The 23,417-nt window shown below is 37.3% G+C and overlaps 1 protein-coding gene across 12 annotated transcripts in view; it reads right to left on the bottom strand.

The window, feature by feature from the left end:
- FILIP1 (filamin A interacting protein 1) overlaps positions 1-23,417 on the bottom strand; it is a 296,630-nt gene that overhangs the window by 17,779 nt on the left and 255,434 nt on the right. For all 12 annotated transcript variants that reach the window (XM_042986689.1, XM_042986682.1, XM_042986688.1 and 9 more), the window contains one exon: positions 613-3,418. In XM_042986689.1, coding sequence (XP_042842623.1) covers positions 613-3,418 — 2,806 coding nt within the window. The remainder of the gene's footprint in view (positions 1-612; positions 3,419-23,417) is intronic.

Genomic DNA, 23,417 nt, shown 5'->3' on the forward strand with positions numbered 1-23,417 from the left:
TTTCATAATCACTCATTTAGCCTTCTAGTTATTAAATAAATATTTATCAAGCATCTGCTCTCTGAAAGATACTATTAATAAAATATAGTGCTTAGACATATAAACCCATTTTTTTTTTACTTTTAAAAAAGTTAATATTAAGAACTTTTAATCTTATTTTTGGAAAAAAATATGACTATGGCCATACATAACCACATATTGAATATTTTAGGTTATAGAAATATAACCCAGGAGGCAGTTTTAATTCTTCCTGCATATTGACCATTTCTCTCAGTCTCCATTTTTAAAAGTATTTTAAACAAAAAACTAAACTTTAAACCTGATTATTATCGTATGCTGACATTATAAAGAGGCCATATTTGCAAGAATTTTGGGGGTCTTCATACTTTACATAAAAAAAAGAAATTTTCCCTCAAAATGAGTTCAATTTATTAAAACATTAGGCCACTTTTTATTTTCATGTCTTGGTGTAGCTGGTCCTCTAGGAAACATCTGCTAGTGGGCTCAGGTAGAGCGAGAGGCATGTGCTTTTGTTGTACTTTGGGCACTGGGTGATTCTCACAAGTCACTTCTCCCTCCCTCAGCCTCCACTCTGGAGCCTCTTCTACTCACCACTGACTGGGTTCCTCGAGTAGATGAGGTTGTGACCGGTGTTATGGTGATAGTGCTCATCACTTTGCTCGCACCAGGTCTCGATGAGAGATGGTTCCTAGGGGAGCGAAGGACGGTGCCTGTGGAAACCTCCTTTTCAGCTGTCACGTTGACAGGTCGGACAGTAATAACTGGACTTGCTCCTTCAGCTGAAGTCCCAGGGGATCGTTTAAACTGAGAACCTAAATGAATGTGAATTTTATTGTCTTCCGTGGTTATGATATTGGCATTGGAGTTATATTTCCGTAGTGGAGTTGGAACAGTCTGTTTTTCTGGGGTGACTTTGAGGACAGTCCTTCCCATGGGCATTTCCTGGGATTCAGGAGAGACTCCAGTCTCAGCTGGTGCTGCTGATGTAGACACTGTCATTATCTGAATGGGGGATGTGGGCCTGTCTGCAAACATACCTCTTCCACTTTCTGGGGTCTTCTCTCTAGAAAATGTAGTAATCGTGACCGGGGACATGGCTCGTTCTGTGCCAAGAGTAGCATCTCCACTTTTTGGTTTTTGAGACATGACATTTGGCGATGGAATAATGGTTATCCTTGGTTTCTGATTCCCTAAGGTAGGAATGACGGTGGTACTAGAAAAAAATTCTTCAGATGTTGGGCTTGTTATTTCCAAAGTTGCAGTACTATTCTCATGGTCTGGTGTCACTCGAATATGCAGAGGCTGGCCTTGCTTTGGTGAAAGGACCAGTTCTCCTGGGTGCCCTGGACTGGGATTTGTTCGAGGCCCTTTCTCCTGAGTGATTGGGGGCCCATTTTCCCTTTTTCTCATCCATGGAATCCAAGACTTTCTCATAGTGAGCTCATTTGCTGCTGGAGGATACCTATCTAGAACAGAGGATCGTTCCATAGGTTTTTTCAATCCTACCTGTCGAAGATTGCTCATGATGTGATTTTCTTCTTGAAAGGATTTCCGTATAAATACTGCTGGTGTTTCCTCCTCTGCCGCCTCACTGCTCACCGCGTCAGTCTGCACTCCAGTTGACGTCACAGGAATATCCACCATTCTTCTCCCATTCACACTGGGTCGAAGAGCTCGGCTATAACGCTTCGAAAGCTCCAACTCTTTGGTCAGATTGAGGACCTCCTGCCCCATGTTTTTGTTCTTATTTTCTTCTTCCAAAAATCTTTGTTGAAGGACAGAATAATCCACTTGAAGTTGAGAAAGTTGATCTTCTTTGTTCATTAATTCATGGATCTTCTCTTTAAGAGCTTGTACTTCGGCTTTTAAGTCTCGACTTTTAGCTTCTTCTAACCGAAATCTGTGTCTCAGCTCTGCTTCCTGACTCACAGCCTCACCTTTCTCGATTGCTTTATTTTTGGCAATTTGGTGCTTTATCTCCTCCAGTTGTTGAGAGAGGAAATTAGCCTTGTCCTGCTCAGTTCTAAATTTCTGCTCTAACTGATCATACTCATCCTCCGTCTTCATCAGATCCCCCTCAACCACCTCCAATTGTTGGAGGCGTTTCTTCAGTCTCTCAATTTCAAGTGTTAGTTCCTTAATCTTGTTATCTTCTGGGCAGGTGAGCTCAGATCCTTTTCGAGACCTTCCTCTTGTTATTTCCCTTTCCACTTCCTCTATTCCATCAAGTCTCTTCTTTAATAAGTCAACACTGCAGCTTAATTCAGAGGATTTTTCTTCTTCGCTTTTCAGTTTACCTATTAACTCATCTCTTTCTTTTGTCAAATTGTACACCTTTTCCTCCATTTCAGATTTCAGTTTTAAAAGCTTCTTACTTTCTTCAATTAGTTTTTCAGTTACATCCATAACCTTTCCTTGTTCCACCTTAAAATTTTTATTGAGTCCATCCACTTTTCTCTCTTCTTGCTTTATTTTTTCCATCATATTTTTCCTTTCATCAACCAGCATCACAGTAAATGACTTCAACTTTGTAAGGTCATCTTTTAGACTTAATTCAGCCTTTTCCAATCGACTTTCAGAACATTCCAGTTCTTTAACTCGACTCTTGACCACCTCCAGCTCATTTAGCAGGTCTTTGGTTAAGTTCTTTTCTTTCTCCAGGTTTAGATGTAGCTGGGTACACTCAGATTTACTCTTGCTAAATGCTTCCTCCAATTTCTCCAGTTCAGACATTCTCTTCTGTAACTTCTCGACTTCAAGTTTGAGTTCCCGACTGTGGTGTTCTTCCTCTTGCAGCTTCTTCCGCAATTCCCTGCACTGGGATTCAGTTTTAGTGATCTCCTCATCTTTACCCTCCATTTCTAACACGCGCTTCCGGAGATTTTCCACTTCAGCCATAAGGCTGGAGTTGCCACATTCCCCTTTGGCAATTTTATCTCTTAATTCCTGAAGTTCTTCCTCTGCCTTTTGAAGGTTTTTGTTGGTCTCTTCCAGTTCCTCAATTCTCTGACTCAAGCCAACCAGCTTGAGTCTAAGTTGCCTGTTGTGAGACTCTTGATTAGCCAATTTAGCATTCATCTCTTCATGCTCTTGAGAAAACCTCGAAGCCTTGTGTTCGAAATCCACTTCCAACTTGAGCAGTTTCTGCCTATCTTCTTTGGATTTGGAAGTAATGGCTTTGAGCTTTTCTTCTTCTTCCCTCAGTTTCTGAGTAAGATCCTGTACTTTCTGGCTTTGCAGGCCAAGTTGTTCAATATGCATTTGCCTTTCATCCACCAGCATGAGTGCAAAGGACTTGAGTTTCACAAGCTCATCTCTTAGTTTATTGAGTCGCTTAGCATTTTCCTTTTCTTTTCGGGCCTGGTAAGCCTTTTCTTGTTCAAGGAGCTTTTTCAACCTAGGAAACAAAATATATTAAGATATTATAGTTTGTTATTATATTATACATATGTCATATATATTTATTCTTATACATATTAAAAAATTCATCAGCAAAAAAAGTTTGTCTTAGATATTAAATAAAAAGTGAAATGCTATTACAATAAATACCTACCAACTACTCCAATATCAAGGCTTTAACAGATAGTCATTAAGGACACTAATCCAAAGTCAGGTTATTTGTTCCCCTTGGGGAGGGGTAGTTACCAGAAGTGGGCATGAAAAGGACTCTTCAGGTACTGGTTTCTGTTTCATGACTTATGTGTTGGTTACACAGGATTGTTCAGCTTATGAAATTTCACTAACCTGAACACTTATGAGTGCTTTTCTGCAAATGTATTATACTTCAATAACTTAACCATTGAGTAACACTTAGGTTGTACAATAATAGTGGCTATTTAAATAGTGTTTTCTGTATTCTAAGCACAATGTGTGTTATGTGTTTATCTTCACAGCAATCCTCTGAGACATGTACTGCTACTGTCATCCCAATAAGGAATGTGAGACAGGGCTCTTGCACATTCCCACGGTCAGTAGGTGGCAATTCTGGGATTCAGACTCAGGAAGAATCCTTCTGGATCCTCAGGATCCAGAATCCTTGCTCCTCACCTCTACATCTTATGACTTCAAAATGTAATTTTATTTTATGGGGCACCTGGGTGGTTCACTTGGTTAAGCCTCCGACTTCAGCTCAGGTCATGATCTCACAGTTCGTGGGTTCAAGCCCCATGTCAAGGCTCTGTGCTGACAGATTAGAACCTGAAGCCTGCTTCAGATTCTGTGTCTCCCTTTCTCTCTGTCCCTCCCCTGCTTGTGCTGTCTTCTCTCTCTCTCTCTCTCAAAAATGAATACACATTAAATATATATATATATATATATATATATATATATATATATATATATAATTTTATTTTAAGTCAAAGGGAAGGCGCAGAACAAAAAGAACCTTGGGACTTTTTAATTATGTATGCAACTATCACCTGATAGGAACAAACCAAGACAAGATTTCTGATAGAAAGCTGATCTACATAAACTAGCTAATGAAGAACTGGCACAGAGTTTTGGCTCAGTTTCTGGATTTAAACAAAAATTTTAAATAGAGAACTAGGTTGAGAGGAAATCAATTACTATCAATATAACAGGAATTATTATGCTACAGGAATTATTATGTTTTACATGTGTGAAATACATTTTCTCTATGGTGTTTATGTATAGCATTAAAAAAGTAGGAATATAAATACACCAGAATAACTATTTACCATCCTTGTGTTGATGAATCAATTTGCACCAATTTTTTTTATGGAAGTATAGTTACAAAGTTACATTAACTTCAGGTGCACAACATAGTGATTCAACAACTCTATACATAATGCTGTGCTCACCACAAGTGTGGCTACCATCTGTCACAATACAACACTATTACAATATCATTGACTATATTCCCTATGCTGTACCTTTTATTCCCGTGACTGATTCATTCCATAACTGGAAGCCTGTATCTCCCACTCCCCTTCATAACGTGCACCAATTTTAATAGTTATTTTCAGTTATCCATAAAAATGGAATTAAAATAATCATATGGGAATGCAAGCTGGTACAGCCAATCTGAAAAAGAGTATGGAGGTTCCTCAAAAACTAAAAATAGAACTACCCTACAACCCAGCAATTGCACTACTAGGCATTTACCCACGGGATACAGGTGTGCTGTTTTGAAGGGACACATGCACCCCCATGTTTATAGCAGCACTATCAACAATAGCCAAAGTATGGAAAGAGCCCAAATGTCCATCAATGGATGAATGGATAAAGAAGATGTGGTATATATATACAATGGAGTATTACTCAGCAATCAAAAAGAATGAAATCTTGTCATTTGCAACTACGTGGATGGAACTGGAGGGTATTATGCTAAGTGAAATTAGTCAGAGAAAGACACAAATCATATGACTTCACTCATATGAGGACTTTAAGAGACAAAACAGATGAACATAAGGTAAGGGAAACAAAAATAATATAAAAACAGGGAGGGGACAAAACAAGAGACTCATAAATATGGAGAATAAACTGAGGGTTACTGGAGGGGTTGTGGGGGGGGGGATGGGCTAAATGGGTAAGGGGCACTAAGGAATCTACTCCTGAAATCATTGTTGCACTGTATGCTGACTAATTTGGATGTAAATTTTAAAAAATAAAAAATAAGATAAAATAAAATAATCATATTTACTTTATATAGTATAAGAATGCTTCTTAATATTAATATTTATATCAGAGAAGCAAGTTGTAAACAACCTGTATTTGTTTTAAGAATATTTTATTCTTTCAATATATTTTGCACCTTACTTATTTAAAGTGATTTATTTCATATTTATGACTAGATTAGCTGTTAATCAAGTAAATAGAAGCTAATAGTCTCACATTGCATTGTACAAGTAATGACTGAACATATATTGAAGCTATTTGCAGTGTTAAAGAATTATTATAGAAATGATTCTGATGATATAATTAAGATTTTTTATGGAATTTACTTTTACAAAACATATCCTTGTGTCTAAGCATCTATTAGCTAAATGCATAATTTCCCAAACCCATTATGACTTTATTCTTACAATGGAAGAAAAAGATTGTTTTCAAATTCTTTGGGTTCACATGAGTAATACTGTAATCGCTTCATTAAGTGTGGTTCTTACATGTGTAAAGAGAATTTTATTGATCATCTTCTTTTTTACTTGAAGTCAAAACAACTGAAATAATGTCACAGAACTATAGAGTGGGAGATAATTTTGGGGATATTTTCAAATTCCTTAGCCTTAACAAGACTATCAAAAGTAATTCATTGAAAACATCAGTGCTTTCAACTCTAAGCTTAAAATGTTAAAATTTCTAAAGATATTTGTTTAAATATCCTATGCCTCTATGCTATTACAGACAGTGGGTTGGAGTAACTAAAACATGGGCTTTGGGATCAGACAGCTGCATCTGAATTCTGGCTCTGTCATTTTCTGACTGTAACCTCTGGCCAATTGCTGAAACTCTCTGACCCTCAGTTTTTTCACTTGTAAAGCAAGGATGTTATACCTACCTCATAGAATTGTTCTCAAAATTGAGATAGTAGAAGTAAAGTGACTGACATACAGACTCTATACACAGATATAATAAAACACAAAAATAAATATAAGAACTAAAGAGTATGTATCTGAAAAGTCTGTCCCATGCTTTTTGTGTTTACACTGTAAATATTTTCATTTCAGTAACTTTGATGTAAAACCTGGGGTATTAACTTTTCAGCCAGAGAAAAGTAGAAGGCTCTCTTATGAGTAGGAAGTTCTGTGAGCTAGAGCATGACCATCGCAGGAATCTGGCTTCCAAGAAACCACATTTTTTCATGTCCTCTTAGCTGTGATTCTCTCTCTCTCTCTCTCTCTCTCTCTCTCTCTCTCTCTCCTTCTCTCTCTCCCCTTTCTCTTTGTCCCATTAAGCTTTCTCCTTCCCTCTTCTATCACTTCTTAAATTATTCCCATCTCTCAGTTAAAGTGGCTCTTACAGCAATACACAGCCCATTCTCTGCATTCTCCCAAAATTCAGTTACAGCTTTGATTTAGCTGAGGGTTAGATCCATAACCAAGGTAAAGTTGTGTGACTCAGTCAGGACAGCCTGCCAATAACCTTCTGTGCAAACAGACTTGCATTTAAACTTCTACAGGGAGAACACTGGGGATGGGAAAGATGGGATGAATTGTGAAGACTTTGCAAAAGGTAACTGGCATGGGCATTGTGACTGTTCACTTGCTAGGAAAAAGGGATAGAGAAATTGAAAAAAATTACTTTGATGCTTTTAATCTGCACAACTACAAATAATACCTTTAACAGGAATGGGAAAAACTGGTGAGAAATAGTATTGGTAGAAAATTGAGGCGCCTGGGTGGCGCAGTCGGTTGAGCGTCCGACTTCAGCCAGGTCACGATCTCGCGGTCCGTGAGTTCGAGCCCCGCGTCGGGCTCTGGGCTGATGGCTCGGAGCCTGGAGCCTGCTTCTGATTCTGTGTCTCCCTCTCTCTCTGCCCCTCCCCCGTTCATGCTCTGTCTCTCTCTCTGTCCCAAAAATAAATAAATAAAAAAAAAAAAAAAAAAAGAAAATTGAGGTAATAGCAAGATAGTCAAGTTTAAAAGTGTACCAGGTAATACTTAACAATACTGTATTGTACACTTAAAAAATTAAGAGGGTAGATCTCATGTTAAATGTTCTTTCCATAGAGATAATTTTTCCAGTATACCAAGCAATTAGAAATATAGTACTTTTGGTGTAAATCCTATAAATTTTACAGCTCATCTTAACATCTTAACCCCATTACCCTAATGACTTCCTCCTGTCATTACTCCTGTCCAAAGCCTTGAGCATCTTCTGCTGATAATTCTGCAACAGTCTCCTAATGGATCTCCTCACAAGCCCTGCCACTTGTTAGCTGTGTGATCTTGGACAACTTATATAACTTATTTGTATACCTCACTTCCCTCACTTATAACTCGGGCATCAATATAGTACCTGATTCATAGGGTTTGTGTGAGATGCATATTGGTTAATATACGGAAAAGCACTTATAACAGTGCCTGGTCCATAGCAAGTGTACTTTTGGCTATGTTTATATTATAATAATTATTATTACTTACTCTCACCCAAATTTAAATATAATCATAGGCTATAATGGAACTCTAACTTCCCATGCCTTCTTGTTGCTCTAAGAATAGAGGTGAAAAATCTATAACATGGCCTAGCATGATTTGATTCCTGACCATGTTGGCAGGTTCTGAAGCCAGTCTTTCCCCCTGTTATCTAAGCTGCTCACATTCCTTAAATATGCTGTGCCTTCTGCTTAGTATTTCCTCCCCACTCCTCCATTCACTCTGGCACAATATCCAGCTGATTTTCATCCTTCCAAAGTTTCACTTAAATGTCACTTCTTCCAGAAGCCTTGCAGGACCAACCTGATTAAGTTATACATTCTTACAGACTCCCATAATACCCTGAAACCTTTATAACATTAATCAACTTACAACTTTTTAAAAGACTTTATTTTTAAGCAGTCTCTACACCCAACATGGGGCTCAGACTCACAACCCCGAGATCAAGAGTCTCATGCTCTTCCAACTGAACCAGCCAGGCACCCCTTGACTTTGTTAACACAAGTTGCATGAGGATACAGGCCATGTCTGTCTTGTTTGCCCCCTAGCACAATGCCTGATACATCGGAAGTGCTCAAAAAATAGTGAGTGAATAGATAAATGAAAGAATAAATAAGCTTGATCTAGAAATACAGCTCAAGTCATCTTCTATAGAGATGTGTGAACTGAAGTCCCTCACAATACTGAGTATAAATTTTTGCTGAATGGATATCGTGGCTGTTATTGGGCCAGTAATTTGATATTAATAGTGGTTATTAGACGACAAGTGGCTCTGATCTAGTGAGCAGTGGCCTCTCTTGAAGACTGTCGTCATTCTAGTCATTGGTTGCCTAGGAAAGAGGTGTTATCTCCTAAGTGGGAAACCAAAGCTGAGAGATCGAGCCCTCTCTGTGTGGATGGGAAGGTATCACTTAATATCTCTCTTTAGTACCAGATGATGAACAACCACTAGATAACCTATAAAGTGCCTCTGGGAATATTAGAACCTTAACCAATACTTTGTAGACCAGACTAAAGGAAGGCTTTTGTGTCTCTCTCATAGGTTCTGGTGTGCTCTTTGTTTATTTTGTTTGCTTGCTTGTTTTAGTTCTTTTTAAGAAAAGTTTCCAACCTCTGTTGCAGAGAAACAAGAGGAGGTATTTTACCCACAGCTGGACCAGAATGTTGGGGCAGTGTACGTCTGGAGTCTATTGAGAGGAATAGTAGTAGTTAAAGTGAGAGAAGCCTCGGGAAGAAAGAATGTTATTGGAGGTCTTGGGGCTCTTTTGTCACCCATCCCTTCCTACATAGAAACTTGTATAGTGCTAAAGCTTGGTAATTCTTGGATTTTCATTTCAGTAAGTGGAGGGAGGAGGTGGTGACAGTGCCTTAGACGTGGAAATAAATTTGATCTCCAAGGAGAAACTATGTGGAAAGAGAAAAAGTAAAAGATAGAGAAAAGACTTTGGGAAATGCCTAAAATTAAGGGGTAAAAAGGAATGGGGAGGAGGGGCGCCTGAATGGCTCAGTCCACTGAGCGTCTCTGACTCTTGATTTTGTCTCAAGTCTTGATCTCACAGTGGTTCGTGAGTTCCAGCCCTGCATTGGGCTCTGCACAGACACCATGCAGCCTGTTTGGGATTCTCTCTGTCCCCTTGTTTCTCTGCCCCTCCACCACTTGAGCGCATGCACACACTCTCTCACACACACACAAATTAATAAATATTCCAAAAAAAAAAAAAAAAGGAAGGAAGAATGAGGAGGAGCTAGTGAAGGTCTGGCAGGAGAGATAAGAGGAGGGAGATATACTAGTAGCGACACTGGAGCGCCAAAGGAAGGGAGCACTGCTTTCCATTCATCTACCTCCCTCCCTAGTCAATTTAGCCTTCTACTTCAGATGGGTTTTTTTTCTCCCCTTCTATCTAGAAATCCTCATTTTTATATTAAACAAGCATTCAAAAGTATCACCACATAACTATTCACAATAGATAATGACTATGGCAGGTTATGTCTCCTTTTTCAAACAATTTCCTAATAGTTACAATGTCACTGTACAAACAATTCATTTGCTTTACATTACTGGGCACCGTTGCCATGTAATTATGCTATTTAAGGAGTAGAATGAAAGGGTGTAGGTGTTGTTTGTGCCAACTGGTCTTACCACCTCCTCTCTGCCCATCTTGCCATTCTTCAACCATGCCCTGATTTTAGGAAGATTAGCATAAAAAGGAAACAAACCAGAAGACCAAGACTAAGATGAATTAGTACCCCGATTCTCATCAGCATTACAGGCATTTGATACCCTGAAATCAAATTTATTCTTGGCAAGTTCTTAATTTTCAACAAGCATTTTATCCTGTTTAAAGGATGAAAGGAAGACAAATACACAATCTAATAGATTTTCAGAATTCTATTGTCTTTCTTAATAACTATTCTTAAATGTGTTCCTCATTTTTCTTTTCATACTAAATGAAACCATGATCTTTTTATTTTGAGACTTTACCATTTACAAATGTTCAGAAATTTAACTATTTTCAACTAGAAGACTTTAAAAGTATAAGCCCAAATGTTCTATGATTGTTTATGGTATATATATTAGTCAAGATGCATCAATTTGTGTAATTAAAACTGGTAAATTTTATTTTATGTAAATTATATCTCAATAAAAAAAGTAGCAATAAAAAGAATATAAAAGGCCCTAGAAAGTGTTCCAAATGTCAGAGAAATGGAAAAAAAGTTGCAAACTAATATTATGAGAGTGACTTAAAATATAATAGAAAACATAAAATAGATTATTATTAAGCTTAAGGCAGAAAGATGTGAAAGCAGAGGTAGGAACACTAAAGAGAAGATGTCTAACATTTTCAGCTAGGGTTGGGGAAGCTGGTAGGAAAACATGTTCTGGGGTAAACATGTTTCAGGTACTAGAAAACCTCTAGTCCTAATATTATTTCAAGGCACTCTTAAAAACCCACCCCAAATCCCAATATGTATATATATGTATGTATGTATGTATATGTATAAATATATGTATGTATATAATATGTATATATGTATGTATGTATATATATATGTGTGTATATATATATGAGATTACATATATATATATAAGATTAGCATGTTCCCACTTAAATTTAAAGTTGTTTTTCTTTATGGAAATCATCTAGTTAGTAAATAATGATAGAATGCCATTATTAATGAATAAAGAATTATAGAAGACCACTATTTTGCAATATCCAAAGAAATGATGGATGTAGGTAATGTTCATCAATGTCTCTGAAGAGAGCTAGCCAAACATTGTATACATGTGTACATACTTCCACCAAGAAATATTCCTACCCAAAAAATAAACCTGAATAAGATCAAGCCCCTATAACTACTTACTAGTTTAAGGAAAGACATGGGCAAGAAACATACTAAATGATACTGTGATGATACAATCAGAAAAATCCAAAATGTAGGGGACTACAGAGGATAAAATACCTAGTATTTTCAATAAATAAATTGCAAGAAGAAAAAGAGTGGGGGAGGAGAAACTATAGATTAAAAGAAATTTATAAGATGTATCAACCAATTATAATACATTTGGATTCTTATTTAAGCTATTTTTAAAACAATAGGAAAAATTAGGTTATAAGGAATTATTACTAAATTTAGGTAGTGTAAGGATATTGTTAAGAGAATCCTTACCATTTAGAAATATATATTGAAATATTTATGCATGAAGTGATATGTCTGGAACTTTTATAAAAATAAAATAATCCAGGGCCAAAAAAAAAAAGACAACAAACCCAGGGCAATGGGAATAGATGAAACCAGACCAGTCATGAATTAACTGTTGAAGCTAAGTGACAGATATATGGGCATTCATTACATTATTCTCTTTATTCTTGTAAATATTTGAAATTTTCCATAATAAAGTTTTTTTAACCCCCTTTAAGATCTTTACCTCCCCCCTCCCACACCAAGTTTCAACTCCTTTGATATCTGGTCATAATTTTTACTTTCTTTACGGTTCCATGTATCTCTCATATTTGTCTGTAATTGTGGGTGATTCTTCCATTCGTTTCCATATTTATAAAATTAAGCATATTAGAGACTTTTACCTTTTCTTCCTCATTGGGATACATTTGATGCTTAGTCAAACTTATGGTAAAAAAAGCATCCTTGCTGTGTTCTGTTCCACAGGTATTTATGAGTTTATCTTTCCTTTTAAGTACAATTTTTGTTGTTGTTTTGGGGAGAGGGGAAATGAGAGGTTTTTTTTGTTTTGTTTTTTTTTTTAAATCTTATCCTGGTTATCCATCCTTGAGACAAACAAACACCTTTCCTAGAACAGTTATAGATCTGTACTCCTAAAAACCCAGGGCCACACCTGACTATAATGATTCTCACTCCTTGTCCTCCGAAAGTAAACCATATAAGATTTCACAGGTTCTTTTCCCCAACTTTCTTTATACTCTCACTTCTATTATTTCTCCAAATTTATCAGCATTAGCCCCAGAGCAGCAATTTTCTCTTTGCTTTCTTTAGATGTCACTTGTTACCATCTTAATCCTCTGGAACCCATTTTGAAATGCTGATGTCATTTTAAAAGTTAACTACATTTGTTTCTGAGCCAGATCATGCTAATTTCCCTTCTCACTATTTCTCTTCCCTTTCACTATTTTTATTCTCCTATTCTTCTTCAATTCCCCCTGTATGTATGCCTCTCTCTCATAAAAGAGAAAAGGCAGGTTAAAACTAGCAAGGGCATGATAGTAATTAAAGATGAATGAACCTCAAAAGAGTCAAGCTTGCATGCAGTTAGAAGTCTTTAATCACATGCATTTTTTCCCAGCTAGAGCATAGAACAGAGCTAAGCAGCTTGGTAACATGATAGGACATGGTTTTACCAAATGACTCAGAAAGAAGTGTTAGTTTTTCATAAATTGCCCCAGTTCCTCAAGATGGTGTCTATTATAATAATTATTCAGAATTAATCTAACCTCCTGATATCCTGCATAGGACTGGGATTAGGGTGAGGTGAATAAGGCTGGGTTGTTAGATCTTGTCCTCATTTGAAATTTTGACATTTAATTCATCATTGCTTTTTTTTTTGCATTGATTTGTACCTTAAAACATAATGCATTAAAATATTGTGTATCTTGCTTACTGAATTATTCGATATCCCCTTAAATTTTGTGCCTAAGGTGATAGCTTCATTTGCCTCACCCTAGTCCCAGCCCTGAGCTCTGAGTGCTAGATAATCATTTTCTTTATGTACAAGTAAATGGCAGATCCTTCACAGCAGGACACAAACTTTTAAGTTTTGTTTTTCTTTTGTGTTTTTTAAGTAGTGGGGGTGAATTTACAAAAGGCTTTGTACACTTTTTACTTTTTCCCTATTGTGAAAACCAGCAGTACTGTGGAACATCTGATCTCACACTTTTTTGACCCAGGTCCAGTAGAGTGGGACAGAGGTCTTTCTCACCTATTCTCAAGAAATTGGTGATAAAAATTTGAAAGAAAAGAAAGGATAATCAGTAAACTTTTTGCTAGCAGTTTTTATGAACTGCTTTTATTTTGCAAGTGAAGACCCTAAAGTTATACACATGATTTTATATTATAAAACTATAGCCTATAAATTTAAAAATAATCTAGGACTCTCATTACATTTACTTTGATGTTATAATCCAAGTAATGCAAACACACACACACACACACACACACACACACACACCGGGCAAGTTATCACAAATGAAGTTTTATTCTTCATCAGAGAGGATTAGATATAATCTTGCTCTAGAATGGGAACATTAATGACATGTCTTGAAGTCTAGCTGTTGAAAATCATAAACTAAGGATATGCATTATTGGCCCTCTGCGGGTTAGCCCAACAACCCATAACAAATTAAACTGATTATGAAGTTTAACCAATAGTAATTTATCTTTAAAAGGCACAGATGGTAGCAACTGAAAACCATGAAAAGCTCATCGTGGATAATAAATTATTCTTCTTGAAGATTTTGGGATTTCCTACTACCAGGTGAGCACATGTTGCCAGCATTTGGTAATAGCCAGACTCCACTGGAAAATACCCTCTTAGTCTTTAAGAAAATCTGACAGGTGTGCCTGGGTGTTTCAGTTGGTTAAGTGTCTGACTCCGGATTTCTGCTTAGGTCATGATCTCACAGTTTGTGGGATCCAGCCCCAAATTGAGCCCCGCGTCTGGCTCTGCATCCAGCCCCATGTTATGTTCGGCACTAAGTGTAGAGCCTGCTTGGGATTCTCTCTCCCTCTCTCTCTGCCCCTCCCCTGCTTGTACACACATGTGCCTCTCTCTCTCAAAATAAATAAATAAACATTTTAAAAAAATCCAATAACATGAAAATTTAAATTCAAAAATGCTATATTTTAAAATAGATCATTTTGTATATTACTAGTAACTTGCTCTTAATCATAGTAGAAATTAAAGTCTAGGGAATTATTTGTCATTTGCTCATTTAAACATAGAAATAACTGTTTCTTCTGATAGTTTGCTGCCCATCAGGAGGCCTATATTTGAGAATAACTATTTGAGAAGGAGCTTCCTGATCATATACTCTAGTATGAAGCTCCCTGACTCATAGAAATGTAACCATGATTTATTAATTCACTCAGCAATTCAACAAAGATGGATTGAATGCCCCACCATTGTCAAATAGTATACTAGATACTTGTAATAAAAAAATAAATTGCAATGCTATGTAAAAAGTACCATTTATGCTTTAAACATAGGCTACTGAGGGTCACCCAAGGATGGGGATATGACTGAAGGAAGTGGTTCCCAATGCCATTCCCCTGCTATCAGGACTACAGCCCATATGACCCTTTGGAGAGAACTAGATAAGGGTTTCCCTCCTTAGAGAAACAGTCCCTGCCTGGCTTGATGTTCTGAATGAGAACAGGATTTCAGTCCTATTCTTCCATTAGATAGGTGCCACGGCAAGCTATAACCTGCACAACCACACACAATAATCCTATGGGCTCTTCTTTTTCATCTTTCAGGTTTCATTCAGCACACAGTTCTCCTCCCCAGAGATGCATTCTCTGAAACTATTGAAAATAGTTTCCCCAGTTGCTCTCCATCATACCACCCCATTTCTTTCTTTCCCTTAACTTTTATTATCTGAAATCATCTCCTTCATTTATTTGTTTACATAGATATTGTCTGTCTCCCCACCTCTCCACAGAGCAAAAGCTCCATAAGAGCAAGGTCCATGGCTGAACACCAGCCCCCTAACAAAGTGCCTAACATAGAGTAGGTTCTCAATCAATATTTGGTTGATGAATGAATAAACAAAGGTTATCCAGATGAAGAATGAGGAAACAGTATGCCACATAAAGGGGAAAGTGACACAAGTGCAAGAAACAGAACAGCAGAGTCAATGGCAGAGCACACAGTAGGAGGTGGGAAAACATCAAGGCATAAGACTCCAGTGGAAGGTGGAGGTCAGATCATCAAGCAGTCTGTTATCCTAAGTTGGACTCCATCCAGAGAATTACACAAAGTTCTGTAAGGACTTTAAGAGTAGTGAAAATATCAGGGGCACCTGGGTGGCTCAACTGGTTAAGTGTCTGATTCTTGATCTCAACTCAGGTCATGATCCCAGGGTCATGGGATCTAGTCTCACATCAGGCTCTGTTCTGAGTATGGGGCCTGCTTAAGATTCTCTCCCCGACCCCCCCCCCCCGCCCCGCCCCGGCTCAAGTACACATGCACTCTTTCTCTCTCAAAAAATTAATTAATTAAAAATTAAAAATTAAATTAAAAAAAATTTAAAAAAGTAGCAATAATTTCTAATTTGTATATTACAATGTTCTAATGACAATGTGGATGTATGGATTATGGGGGCGGGCAGTGCTAGAGGCAAGGAGATCAGTTATGAAAGCATTAAAATTTTCCAAGGCAAAAAAAAAAAGAAAGACTAAACTATGATTACAATTATAATACAAGAAAAGGGGAGGGGAACCTGGGTGTCTCAGTCAGTTAAGTGCCTGACTCTTGATTTATGCTCAGATCATGATCTCATGATTCATGAGGTTGAGCCCCAAGTGGAGTCAGCTCTGTGTTGACAGCCTTCTTGGGATTCTCTCTCTCCCTCTCTCTCTGCCCCTCCCCCACTCATACTCTGTCTCTCTCAAAAATAAAAATAGACATTAAAAGAAAAGGGGATTTTTAAAAATGTTTTACTTATTTTTGAGAGGGACATACAGTGTGAGCAGGGGACGGGCAGAGAGAGAGGGAAACACAAAATCTGCAGCAGGTTCCAGACTCTGAGCTGTCAGCACAGAGCCAGACTCAGGACTCGAACTCAGGCCATGAGAGATCATGACCTGAGCCAAAGTTGGATGCTTAACCAACTAAGCCACCCAGACACCCCAAAAAGGGGATTTTAGGAATAATTAGGATATAGAAATATCTGGTTTTGGTGCCTGAATGTGAAGGCTAAGGTAGAAAGAATTATATAAGATTATTCCTGCATTTTTAAAATGATTTTAAATGTTTATTTATTTATTTTGAGGGAAAGAGAGCACAAACAGTGGAGTGACAGAGAGAGAGGGAGAGAGAGAGAATCCCAAGCAGGCTCCATGCTGTCATCACAGAGCCTGGTGTGAGGCTCATTCTTAGAAACCATGAGATCATGACCTGAGCAGAAATCAAGAGTCAGAGACTTACCTGACTGAGCCACCCATGTGCCCCAAGATTATTCCTGCATGTTGATATGGGTAACAATGTGAATGATAGTGCCCTCCTTCACCATCATGGCCCCATTAGCATCACAATCTAGACAATTCATCTAAGTGGTACCATGTGGAATCTTAGGGAAAATAGTTTTGATGTACTAATTGCCCAATTTTTGCTCAGGACTAATGACTTGAGCAGAGGGCAAAGCTATCTTGTTGAAAAACTCATCTCAAATGAGTCAGCAGAGGCAAGATAAACTTCTAGGTTTTTTCTAGAATTATGAGTTTTTGAAATGTGGTCTTATAAATCCCAATTTTATTCATCTTTGAAGAATAAGTATAGTTGTCTCTTACAAACTTGTGAGAGATGTAAAGCAGGACTCTGAGCCTCTTGGTAGGAAGTGGTTTTGAATAGGGACATCAACTCACTTTATGAGATAAATGTTATATACAGCTGTAAAAAAAAGTTATTGAAGTTACTAAATTACCAAGCTATTAATTTGTATATTGTATTATTTAATTTTATACTTCTACTTATTATCCTTTGTGCTGCATATTTTCCATTTACTTCTCCAGTTCTACTGTCCACCATTCTCCACCCTGGGGGGCTGATCTTGAGCCATTGTATTGAAAGCCGCTTCTAGCTTCAAGTTTGGTTTTGTCAATAGGAGACATTGACAGGAGATTGGAGAATGAGGTATTAATTCCCTCCTGAATCTTGGATATTTGGCTTCATCCTTCTACTAAGGGCCATCGTCCCTTTAGGTAGCCTTCTCCTACAGATCCAGTTACTCTTGAGGGTTCCAGGAACTACTCCCTCCCCCCAATTAGTGGGTAGTAAGAGGTACACACTCCCGCACTCCAAATGCCCCTCCCCCAATTACTAGCCCTAGGGAAACATGGTATCCCTTATTAGCTTCCCACCCACACATATACAACATTAAGTTACCCCATTTGACTCATCTGGGATTTTTGCTGTAACCCTAAATAGATCAGACAGTATGCAAATGTCAGGGCTCAGGATCATTTTTCCCTTCTCTACGTCCAACGCATACTTTATATGCATCATGATTTCTCTTAAGACAAATGTGTAGCTTGAGATAATAGGACAAATCTAAGAAGAAAGGAGTCACAGATAATTGGAGCTAAGAGTGGGTCAATAAGAGTTGAGAAAAAAGGAAGTATGACAGGCTTATAGCCACACATACACATTGCTATGAGTGGAAAGCAGGAACAAGAAATAAAGCTGAAGACAGAAGAGGGGAGACAGAATAGTGCCCCTCCTCTCCCTCAGACCAGACATGAATCGGTCTCTCCAGCCTCATTTTAAAGGTAGGCTGCAGGGAAGGGCCTTGCCTTGGATCCCAGGACAACAATCCTAAAGCCTAGCTCTCTACCTTTTTCATTTTGCACTGAGGTTCTTTAGAGCTAAAAATTTTCTGGTTGATAAAAGAGAAAGACCACAAATACTAAAAGCTGAATGGGAATATTCAGGAGAAAAAAATGGGTAACTCCTGACAGAGGACCAAATATGAAGTCACATATAATAATTTGTTGAGAAAACAAATCTCTATGTTAGTCAATCATGCCAGTCATTTTCATTGGCTGAAAACATGGGTATTTTTTTGTCATTTCAAAGCTAACGTTCAGTGCTCAGTGTAGTAGTTCAGGTATGTGCTCCAGAGCCAGACTACCTGGTTTGTGTCTAATCCTGCCCCCTACCATCTTGGGCAAGTTTCTTAATTTAGCTCTTCCTCAGTTTCCTCCCCTATAAAAGTAGGATAATAAGTAGGGTCATTGTCAGAACCACAGGAATTATTCTATGTAAAAAGGCTAGGTTCTCAATAAATGTTAGATACTATTAATAATAATGCTAAATTGGAACTTACTGCCGATTTAATTAATTAAATTAATTAATTTAATTAATTCTAATTAGAATGAACTCTTCAAAGATAATGGAGAGGGAGGTACATCTACTGATGCCATGTAAACATAATCTCATTCTTAAAGTTGAAAAAGTTGTTGTTTATCTTGTGGGCATGGATGAGTAGTTTGTACCCACAATTAAATGCCTTTTTGTTGTGTTTTCATATCCCCTAAGTTGTTCAAAGTACTTCTCAAACACCCTCAGCTTGATCAGATGAAATATTTTTCAAAGAGTAGAAAGAAGATATTATTCTTTCTTTTTTATTCTGTTTTTTAAAGAATCAGCCAGATGAACAAATTTACTTAACGATTTTCATGAGAAACAGAAAAAGCCAGAAAAGTTTGTTACCTAAATATGTGGCCTTGTTCTTCCCAGTGGCGCCCTCACCTTCCCTTACTCTGATGGGAAGAGACCTTTCTTAGCCCATTCCCAAAGAATACATCATCCAAGTTCATCACACCTAATTATCAGATGCTCATCTAGGTAACACTTGTGCATTATCCCAAGTAACTTTCTCCCTCAGAAAATAAGCTAAATGGGGGGTGGGGAGCAGAGGGGGTTTCCCTTGGGAAGCCAGAAAGTGGGAGGATATTTTGAAGCAGGTGGGTTTTTAGGTCCCTGCAATCACAATGTGAGGGTATCCTCCCATGTGTTTAAGTACAGAGGCCTCTCCTCTGTGAGCTGCACTTGTGGTGGTACAGAACATGAGGGGAGGAGCTGGGAGCATGAATCAGATGTGCTAAGACTGTTCAAACAAGTTGAAGACAGTCCACAAAGGTGCAATATACCTCATTTTACTCTGTACATGCATTTATGGAGTGCTGGTCAAAAGTCATTTTTTAGCTTATATATTAGGCTTTTAAGCTTATACATTATGGGAGCTCATAATATAAAAACATACCCTTTTGTAAAGCCTTTTACTAAGATATTATTAAGCCAATTTGTCTCTTGGGTAAATTTGTTTTCACAACGAAGATTTGTTTAAAGTAAGTAAAATTACATTTGTTACATAAGTAATAAATTAAGTATACAAACCACTGATAGTACACTCCCTTGCATTTATTTACTCAGAAAAATAACCCTCTCCCTCTTTAAAATGGCATTAGAATTTATTGCCCTTGTATCTAGAGGTCTTTTAAAAAGCTTTTAAATATAAACATACTTGAAATTTCACTACTTTTTAAATTATTATGTTAACATGTATCTAACAATCATTTTGTCCAGTTTTTGAACAACTTTAAAGCTAACGCAACATATAACAAGCCAAAACAATAAACAAAACTCCAAAACCCCAAGACTTAATTTGTATTGATGCTGACTATTGTTAATCTAGAGAAAAAGAAAGGCAAGCACCCTTCCGTTGTGGAGAGAATATTTAGTTTTACAAGTAAACAGAAGCGCAGCCATCACATGGAATTAAGAATCTGGGCAGATCAATGTAATGGACCCAAGATTTTCATCTCAGTTGAACTCAAGATTTTCATCGCTTTAAACACAGACAAAACATTATTAACAATCAATGTTACACAAAATTAAACCTACACAAATGAAAACCATACCATCTGCCCTTATGTTCAAATTTTTATAAAACGGGTCATGTGAATCTGAAATCATGCTATAAAAATTTGGTTTTGGCCAAGTGAAGTTCTTTTGTGAAAGACTCACACTACCCTCCAGCCCTACTGAGCGCTAAATGCAAGCTATTTATTTTGATACACTCTGCTGAACTCAGACAATGTTTTTTGGCATTTTGAAAAATTACTAAAGTTGAACTTTTTACACAACTGTTTAACATAGTAGAAACTTTAATTCCATTTCCATTTTGAAATCAAACCTCTTATTTTCTGTATTATTCTTGTTATCACGGCCACCCTGTTTCAGAACAAACACGGCTTTCTTTGGATCACTATGCATTCTAATTCATTGCTAACTTTTACAAGCCTTCTCCACACATGCAAAGAGATCTGCAGACAATCCACATAATGACCACAAATTTTGAAAATAATATTTGTACCTTCAATTAATTTTTGCTCATCAAGAATTATTAATTAGAGGATACATTTACAGCCCATGGAAAGGCTGTTCTGTTAAAAGCCGTCAAAACACATTAGTACGACTAATGGCAGCACGAGATCTTTCTATTCTTATACAAACTCCCCAAGTTTCTGTAGGATGAGATTACTTTTCCCTCCATAGAAAAACAGGAGCATGCCTCATACCACAACAAGGTGCATCTTGGCCATTCCAATCAAGGATTCTGAGGTATCAAGGAAAGTCACAATAAGCTGGTCATTTTCAAGGGTTGTCACCGTCCACACTCAGTAAAACCTGTAGTCAAGAGCTGAAAGGTTGTCGGGTTTTTACAGCCCTTGTCAGATTAGTCAGGCTGTACAAATGTCCAAACCCAGCTTCTAAGATGCTCTTTGCAATAACACTTAGAAATGAGTTTACTGCCAAGTAAGCCTATTAACAAATGAAATGCGCATGGACTAAAGTAATAACTAACGTTGCTTAAATCAAAACAGATCTTGACTTCCTTACCTTAATACTAGGAAGCATAGTAGCTTTTGTTTTTGTTTTTGTTTTTTACAAGGGGGTAATTGAAGTTTGTTCAACAGCAGCAGGCCCTGTTCAGCCCCCTACTCCACAGGGAATTAACCGTCACATTCCAGCCCTGTCATCAGAACAATGAAAGGTGAATGTTGTGCAAAACAGCTTGGGACCACTAACTGATGATGTCATTCCTCCCTTATATGGTTCATTATTGTGCAGATTTACTATGGTCTGTGAAAAGGGGTGGAGCTGCCCGGGACTGGAAGGGAAGGCTGATCTTAAGAAGCAGAGAAAGTGAACGGAATTATGCTCCACACAGAGGAAAATGCACTGGGGAGGGGAGGAAGTTGGGGAGGAAAAGTGAGAAAAAGAAAAGATATGCATAAGATGTCAAATGGGCCTCACTCTTGATTTTTCAAACTAGCTAAATGTTTAGCACACACTGGAATTTAAATAAGGATCCCACTAGAGCCTGATCTGTGAGTCAGCCAACGGGACGGGATTCATGTTCAACCAAAGTGCCAGTTAACTTACGTGTGTCTAAATGAAAACACTGCAGTGTGGGCTGCAGAATGCAAGTACTCTTTAGTTTAAGGATCATTATGTCTTAAAAAAAATTTTTTTACCTGAATTTATTGCTTTCCTAAAAGTGTTTTGAAATGGCAAAAAAAGTGCTGTCCACCCAAATGAACAAGTGAATATAGTCAGCCAAATTTCAAGGAATGTCTATATCGTCAATCATACAAATCTTCTCAAAATCCCCTAACGCCTTAAACTAGTTTTCTCTCTCTTTTTTTTCCTTGTTTCCTTCCATCATTCATTCTTTCCTGTGTGAGTCTGTGAGTAATAATTTAGTCAAGGTAACATTAGTTAGGTAACAGAGGTTCCTGTATAATTTTTTTCTAATACATATCCATATAATTTATATATCATTTATGTTAAGAAATTCCATTTTTAATTACAGAATACAAGCATAGTATTAGATAAATTAGTTAAGTTAACTTTAACAGATTAACTTTAAAGTTAGCAGAATTAAATGTTTGGAGAACATGTTTAAGTCCTCAGATATCTTTCCTATTATACAAATATAAACCATTATGTTATGCATGGAAAAGAATTGGAAGGAAAAATAAGTTAAAGATAATTGCTTTTCTACATTCGTAATGTTCGATCACGTCTTGCCTTGTGAACATGTCTACCTTCTTAACAGTATGAACTTAGAACAATGATTAGTGCATGTTTCAGGGTTGCAGTTCTGAATAAAGTGTTGTGATTTTGGTAAAATTTACATAAAACAACATTTATTGTTAAGGTAAAATTACAGATATTGAGCCAATTAATTGATGCTTTTGGTTTTTTGGGGTTTTTTGGGGGGGAGTCGGGAGGAGTATTTCCAGCAATTTTTAAATGATTGGGAAAAACCAAAACTGAGGAAAAAACTGCTGCCACCATGTGTTGTGTGCAAGGCTGCCCTGGTGTTGGGGAAAGGGGCTTCTTGGCAATTGAAAGACCCAAGATGGAATCTTGTCTTGGCACCTACTGGGTAGATAGCTAAGAGGATGCTTTCTAACTCCTCTGGCTTCAGCTTACTCCAGTATCTAATAGAGATATGGATTTTAACTTGCAGAGTTAAGGCCACAGAGTCTGGCACATAGTGGGCCCGCAATAAATGCTGAATAATACATTTATACAGTTTATACATCTTGATAATGGTATGCACTTTGCAAAACTACAAATTTGTAGTCTCATTTTGACACAGACGATATAAATTCATGTTTAAAAAAAAAAGAGAAGCAAAGGGTCAGGACTGATTATATATAATCAAGGGGCATCTTGCATTCAGTCTGCTTCTGGTGATTCGAGCTTGAGGTACAGCCCCAGGGAGGCATTGATTATGTTCAAGGCCAATAAATCACTATTTAGAAACATAATAATAGCAAGAGGAAATGTTTCAGATACATTTGAAAACTCTTTAAAACAAATACAATAAATGTTAATCACAGGTGTGTTTTTTTTCCTTCCCTGCTTAGTACTACTAAACAGCTACATTCAAAATTAACTTAGTCCTCCTATTAAGACTCACCTAAAATAGCTGTATTTGTCATAATTAGTTA

The sequence above is a fragment of the Panthera tigris genome, chromosome B2 (assembly GCF_018350195.1).
Source record: "Panthera tigris isolate Pti1 chromosome B2, P.tigris_Pti1_mat1.1, whole genome shotgun sequence".
Taxonomy (NCBI): domain Eukaryota; kingdom Metazoa; phylum Chordata; class Mammalia; order Carnivora; family Felidae; genus Panthera; species Panthera tigris.